The 7,748-nt window shown below is 38.1% G+C and overlaps 1 protein-coding gene across 1 annotated transcript in view; it reads left to right on the top strand.

The window, feature by feature from the left end:
* Window positions 1-7,748, top strand: part of lig1 (ligase I, DNA, ATP-dependent) — a 101,060-nt gene that overhangs the window by 22,646 nt on the left and 70,666 nt on the right. Inside the window, exons 6-7 of the mRNA XM_015387230.1 lie at window positions 3,527-3,898; window positions 4,061-4,169. Of these exons, the coding sequence (XP_015242716.1) occupies window positions 3,527-3,898; window positions 4,061-4,169 (481 nt within the window). The remainder of the gene's footprint in view (window positions 1-3,526; window positions 3,899-4,060; window positions 4,170-7,748) is intronic.

The following is a 7,748-nucleotide window of genomic DNA, read 5'->3' as shown; positions in this document are numbered from 1 at the left end:
CATCCCTAATGTGTATTGTCTTATTTAACCGGCTGTGAAATCATCGCACTGTTTCCCAGCTGTGAATGTAACACCTCGCTCCATTCATGTTGCCCTGCGTTTCCTATTTAATTATTAATTGTCGAAAAAAAATCACACTTAAATCAAATGTTATTTTACAAGTTTTATAATCCAACATTTTTAATTGACGCTGTGAGTGCATCGGAGTGAACTGGAGCGAAATTTTTTGTAGTGTAGATCATTAAACCCATTTCTTTAGATAATGATGATTAGACTTTAACAGACTTCTAACAGTCTTCATAAATGGATTGCTGAGAGGAGGGTGTGGGGGGCGACCACTATCCAAACCAATCTCAGCTCATAATAAAAAGAAGAAAAAAAAAAAAGCAATGACCACCTTATTTAATCCAGAATCAACTTGGTTATCCACATTTAATGAAAAGCTCTTTTCAATTCCACCCAGGCCTTAAGCACTGCCAGACCTAAACCACTTTACTACAACCTGTCTGACTCTCTAACGTCTGTAAATGGAGAATATAAATCAACCAGACATGCCCATATCTAAAGAAATTTAAGGAAACATTGGGAAACCATTTCATTGACACTGACCAATTTACAAAGGATTATAAAGCTTTTTCTAAGCCTTGTGGGGCTAACGAAATTATTTCAAAAGCCAATCAATGACTTTTCAGGAAGAAGCTTCTGGACCTTAACAGTGTTGTGAAGCTTCATAGTATATTTATAGCCCTCCCCGGTAGGGGTGGTAAATATCTTATTTAAAGTGACATTATTCAGACGGTCATATATTGTTTATGAACACACACCCTACTGTCTGTGTGTTACAACAACAAATGAAAGAGTGAATCAAGCTCAAATCATGGTACACACAGATGATTAGCTTATTATTAATTTCTTAACAAAAATCTTTCAGCTCCAAGTCAAACCTATTTCAGTTAAAAACTCTTGACTAAAACTAGTGAAACTAAACTACTACATACAAAGGGGAAGGGAACACATGGTTAAAAACCATATTACAGTTTAAGATGGATTTTTCTGTTTGACAACCAAAGTTTATCTGGAAGAATTTGGGATATGATCAAATTAGCTTTTCACTAATTTAGAGCAATTGAAATGTTTTCAGACAAGTTTACAATGCAAATCCATGAGGTGAATAAAACATTATTTGGCCAAATAATGTTTTATTAAACGATTTGCTTAATTAGGAACCAATAACCTTTAGTTAAATGATTCTTTATCCTCTTTGAAATAGCTAGCAGTGAATAGACATGAGGATTCCATTAAATTACTCTTGGTTATACTTGGTAATCAAAATGTAATGAGCATCTGAGGAACACATGAACACTAACGTTATATTAGTCTTAAACCCTTAGTAAAATAAAGCTTGTCCAAGCTTCAACAAAAGCTCCAAACATATTACTGTAGCATAGCGTTCCATGCAATCCATCCTGTTAGCTTTGTCTTTACTCATCAGTAAACGCTTGAAATGAACAAAGTCATCAAAAGATATATTGTTCAACTACAATCTGTCCCTAACTGTGCCAGACCTTATACATCTGCCGATGTTGGAAAGGTGGAATTCCCTCCAGCTCTTAGCAGCTTAGCAGGGAAGGCTCACAGCAAAGGGGGGTTTCCCTTTCTCTCACATACCTCACACCAAGCGAAACGCTTCTTTACGAGGCTAACACCTTAAGTCCAGTTCTGTAAGTTCTGAAACTCAGGAGGAAATGTTGCAAACGGTCTGTTTTGCAGCAGTTCGGTTATGAAATATCAACCACCATGACTCAAGGGCTGGTTATCCTCCAGCAGCAGTGTGTCGCAGTGAGCTTGTTGCAGATATTTTTGACTTATGCCCAATATTGAAGCGTGGTCTGCGCTGTTATTCCACGCTACAACGCAAGAGGTACAATCACAAACCAGCTGTGGGTCTAGTTATGGCTGAGGCGGTGAGGAAGTGGGGGCAAGTTTGTGTGACAACGGAGAGATATGAGGGCGAAAAAAAGAGGGGATCCAGGTGGAAAAAGGTTCCCAGCGTTCTCACGCACCTCGCTCTTCAAGCTGGTTCAACTTCATGAGTCGTTTTCCACAATGGCGGTCATACAAACAAAACAAGCCGGCAAGGTACCCAATAGGAAATACAATTAGTGTGACTTAGATTTGACCAATCAGAGGCCTCCTGTCTACAGCACTGTCTGCAGTCAACTACAGTTTTGGAGAGGAGCACCAGAGTGTCTGCGGAAGGGGCGGGGGCATATTTGCGTTCACTGTGACACACACATGAAGACCCAGTTTCTGAGGATAAATCAGCCTTTAGCTTGGGTCATTCTGTAGATGTGGGCCTTTGCCTGGGTCTCCATGGGGGTTTGTCCTCTCACAATGTGAAGCCCCCGGGCAGCTTCACGGAAAGAGAAAGAGATCCCTTGTGTTGTGGTTTTTACTGATCTCAGCTCCTTGGGGGGGGCAAGGCACACCTCTAATGGAGGTGTCCTGTGGAGCAAGTTGGGCTGAGAGCAGGTTGCAGAGCAGAGAAGAGAGGTCTCACAGCTGTTTAATGAGCAAAACTGCATCTTCTTCTTCAGTGAACATGTTAGGATGAAACATTGGTCAAAGGACATTGGTCCTGAATGTCCAAAGCTTTATCATGGTTCATGTCCCAACAACAGTTAACAATGACAGATGCTTTTTTTGTTGACCGTTCTGAAGGAGAGCGTCCATGTGAAGTTCAAATGGGTTACGCAGTGAGATGTGGATCCAAAACTCAAAAAAAACAACTGTGGTTTGGAAGTGGCCTAGTCAAAGACTGTATTTAAATACATTTTAAATGTCTTCTCCTTTGGCTAAATTTAGATAATCTTGCAAAGGATTGGACAAATGTCTCCCCAGCGATATATAGGACTCATTGGATGTAATACAAGCCTAGTTCGTTCGCTATTAGGTTTTGTGGCCAATAGATTTTTTTTTTCCCCCTGTAAATGAATTAAATCATTATTTGGGAATTACTTTTGTGTTTCATCTTTCCTTAATGATTCAAAACATGCAAGTTTGATTAAAAAGCAAAGACTAAAAGGTCTGTAAGGGTGCACAAACTTTTTTAACAGCATCTCTTTGACTGATATATCTTCTGTTGTGCTCCTAGCTTGTCAGACAGCCGTTTTGATAAACTCCCGATAGGAGTGTGGAAATCAGTAGTGTTTGGCTTAATTTAAAGTGCAGTTGAGGAAAATGAGTTTTATGTCTGGTATCAACCAGCCAGTACCATGACCCTGTCCGTCTGCTGGGAGCCGATGCTACAAGTTTGTCAATAGTAATTTCCGCTCCTACCTGAGTGTCTGGGTGAAAAGGAAAGCTCAGAAATATCCCCTGCAGCGTTTATTGAAGAAGAAAGTAGCTTCAAACATGGCCTCACCAAAAAAATAAAAATATTGTGAAAAAAATGGTTGCCCTCACTAAACCTACTGGCATTTATCTCTTCAATGACTTCACTCTCTTTCTGTCTTCCCCTGTGTAGGGAACACCGATGAACCCATGGAGGAGGGAGCAAAGGAAGAAAAGGTTGAAAAGACAGTGGCTGAGGCTAACAGCCTAGATGAAGAGGTGGAGAACAAGAAGAAAGACGAAGGAGAGAAGGCCAAGAAGGAGGAGGAGCAGGTGGAAGAAAAGATCTCGGATGAGAAAGAAAAGAAAGCTGAGGGGGCGGAAAAGAAAAATGAAGCAAAGGAGAAGACCGATGATGAGGAGGGCCCCAAAGAGGAGGTGGTTGAAAAGGACACGAAAGACACAGGGAGCCCAAAAAGTCAAACAGAGGAAAAAAAGCAGAAACAGGCAAGGGAGCGGAAAGATAAGGAGCCAGCCAAGAAAACCCCAATCAGCAGTTTCTTTGGTGAGGAGGAATTTGCATTGCTCTGTGCTTGCATTAAAAATGTCCCTTTCAAAATGTTCTGCACTTTTATTGGTGTAAGAAGATAGCAAATTTCTTCCAGCTTCAAACCACTTACTCCACCCTCACCTTTTCTGTTTTTTTTTTTTTTTACTTTTTTTTTAGCTCCCAGAAAAGCAGGAATTAAGACAGAGAAACCAGAGAAGAGAGAAGGAGAGAAACCTACAAATTCAGAGAGGAAGAGCTCTGAGGAAGAACGGAAAGAAACAAAAGGGTGAGAGAAATGGTGATTGGAAGTTGCAACCAGCTTAGGTTTAATTTGTCGTTGTTTAAGTTATCGAGCTGCAATAAGCTGCTTGATTTCTGCATATTAGGCTGGAGCATCATTAGATCAGATTTTAGTTCCATTAGACGACTAAGATTTACAATTCACCGAAATCAGGGCCGTTTCATGGGCCAACTGTCAATTTTTGTGATCGTCATCTTATTGAAGGTATATTTGGCTGTTAATACAGCTCAGGAAACCTCCAGCACACCATGCTTCCTCTGTAGGTTGCATTGTTCCTCATTCTAAGTCCAGGTTCTGAGTCGAATGCAAGTGATTCTTACACCTGGAAAAGTAGGAATTTAAGGATTTTCCAGATCCGGATAACAACTCTTTGTATAAATCAAGGCACTTATTCTTTAGTCCTAGGGTCTGCAACCACATGTGGCTCTATGGATGTTCTACAATTGAGCTTCTTCAAAGGTTCTTTAACAAGCCAATCAGGCTAAAAAGAATAAAAACACACTTATGGTTTTGAACATAGCTGCAGCACTAAGTTTTCAAGATGAAATTGCATTGAATTTAACAAAATTTTAGCAATGATATTGGCAATTAATGTAACAGGCATTTTATTTTCTTGTCATTTCTTGTAAAAAAAAAAAAAACATTGGGATGATATCACATATAAAACCTCATCATGATATTTTATGGTAATAATCTAATAACGATAAATGTTTCAAACCCTTACTACCAGAGCTGCAACTAACGATTATTTAGCAAATCGATTTTAACAGAATTAAACCAGATGAAACTAAAACTTTTCCATTTGAGGAGTTCTGGATATAGCTTATTGACAGATAAAAAAATACTTTTTTATCATAAATGCAAAATATTGATTTGTTTTTTAGTTTTCTAATAATTACTACCCTCTCCTCGTCTTTGAGTTGTTCAGGTTGACGTAACCTTGCAGCTTGGGAACATCATAAATTTGCTGCATTTTTTAGTTACTATGACACGTTTGATTTGCCATCACAGATTTTTTCCCTCCATCCCTAAGTCACTTAGAGCTCTATATTTGTCATCGTCTTGTCACACAATCATCAAGGACAGAATGTTCCCTTGCAGCTCAACATATCCCACTTACAGCTGCCTTTGGTTTTAATTGTGTTTCTAATTGTTATATCCTCGTTCGTCTCTTTTCTGACACTTAACACAGCCGTGTATTTTTAGCTGGACTCTCACCCCATATGATCCTGTACTGTATGTAGGTAGGTGAAAACAGCAGCTCGTTTCACCAATAAGACTGTTTTTCAAGTTGGATTACCGTAATTTTTGGACTATAGGCCCCGACTTTTTCCTAATTTTTCAACCTTGCGGCTTATATAACAATGCGGCTTATCTATGGACTTGTACAGCTAACGGCCATTAGGGTAATACCTAAATCTATGGATTTTACCATCCACCATGTTGACATCACGTTTGCTTCAACACACAAGTACGGTAGCCGCACGCGCGGGAATGCAGAGGCCCTCCAGAAGTAGACTTCTACCGCGAGTGGTACTTGACAGCGAGAAAGACGGACATTGCGAGCGCAAGACAGTTTGTGTGACACCCTCATTATGGAAAACGAACGTACTGGTAGAAATTATAAAAAGGAGCTTCCCCAAACAGTTGCCTCTTTGCCGACAATCCTCTCTGTGCACGAACCATATCACTTCACTTCACTTTATTTTTTAGCAAATAATCCAACATTAAACAACAATATCAAAACAAAACAAACAATTTACCAAATGGTAATCAAACATAAAAAACCTGCAGCTTATAGTCTGGTGCGGCTTGTATATGTACAAATCATGCAATTTAGCTTCTGCGGCTTATATTCAGGTGCGGCTAATAGTCCGAAAGCTACGCTAACTAGTTGCTTGATTGTTGAATATAGTCTGGCACATTTTACATCAAAACTAAGCCCGACTTCATTTTGTTTGAGTTTGTTTTGTAGAATATAAATACATGCAGAGACGCTGACTAAAATAGGAAGTAATTTTGTGCGATTGTCACAGAAGGTTAATGAGTGGGTGAGCAATATTCTGTTTTTATTCTTGTGGAGCATCAGTTCCACCCGGAATAATATAGAACTGAGCAGTGGTGCATCGTCTAAATGTCCTCTATGTGCAGAAAATGGGACTAAATTTACTTAATGATGAGCAGCTTTATTTGCTCATGTGATCAATATCCGAGAACATAGGAGAAATGCATATTTACTTTTCTATCTAGCAAGCTCTCATTATAATGATTTATTAGATTTTAAATATCTAAATTATTTATAATTGGTCTAAGTAAATATCAAATCATCCGTCCTTTCTTAAAGTGTTTAAACTTTAAAATCGTTTTCCAGCTTGAGCATTGAAGTGGCTGTCATCTGTAATCTACCGGTCTTGAGGGCATTCAGGAGAGTCTGAATGGCTGGTTAATGTCAACCTCACAGTCTTAGACACTGCTAGTTAGCATCACCTGCTTCCTAATAATTTGAAGATTAAAAAAAAAAAAAGCAGCATTATGTGTTTAGTTCAATACTCATCAGCAAAGCAGGTGAAGAAGAGAGTCATGAAAGACTTAATTACTTGCAGATTTAAATTACCTGTACAGCTAATGATCATTATCATTAACCTGACAACACTGGAACTCAACTTGAAGAGAGATTCCTGCATGTTTTGATATAATTACTGAGTGATGCTGAAGTCCATAATTAAGAATGGAGTAATGGTTTAATAATTCTGATTATCAGCCACCAGTAAAGCTTTTAAACCTGCATCTTTGAGGGTTTTCAAGCTCAGTTTAATCAACAACTGCTAAAATTGAGATTAACTTGCAGCTAAGCTAACCTAGAATAGTTGTTTATACCCAGCTGAGTTCTTCATGGAAGTATATAAGAAAAAATAAGCTTAACTTTGGAAAATATTTTTGTTTCTGGACTTTTCAGCCATTCCACCTTAAAAGCCAGTTCTTAGAAATAACTTATTAAAAGCCGCTCAAACAGCTCGTCTGTACACACTTATGTAAACTGAATGTCAAATTAGACCTGGAAGTTAATTATTGAAGTTAAGTAAGCTTGGCTTAGAGAAAAAATATATTGAAATGCAAACAATTAGCAAATTTTAGAATTAAAATTTTGTCACAGATTTAAACCAAAGGCAAGTTAACTTTATGTGTTTAAATCAAATTATTAGCATAACTGTCATTACCTACAGGACTTCTTCTATGGAGATTAGGTCGTGTGCATTTATGTTGGATTCTTTTATTTACGTGCAAAATTACTTAAACTAAGGAACACCGATTGATCATTGATCAAAATAAACTTGGAAAAATCTGGTTGTGGGTCTGAAATTTAAATTTTTTGAGGGAAAAAAAAAGGATTCTTGAAATGGTAGACACTAGTTTATTACATTTCCGAAAACAAGGTCACGTAAATTTTATTTTTGGCCATGGGTTTATTAATAATTGTGATTAAAGGGATGTTTTATTGCAGATAAAAAATCTTCAATTTTAACTACCAAGCTGCATCCATGTAGTCTAATGTGTAGCCAAAAC

Source organism: Cyprinodon variegatus, unplaced genomic scaffold (genome assembly GCF_000732505.1).
Source record: "Cyprinodon variegatus isolate N-32 unplaced genomic scaffold, C_variegatus-1.0 Scaffold17, whole genome shotgun sequence".
Classification (NCBI taxonomy): Eukaryota; Metazoa; Chordata; class Actinopteri; order Cyprinodontiformes; family Cyprinodontidae; genus Cyprinodon; species Cyprinodon variegatus.
This window is presented reverse-complemented; position numbering and strand designations above follow the sequence as displayed.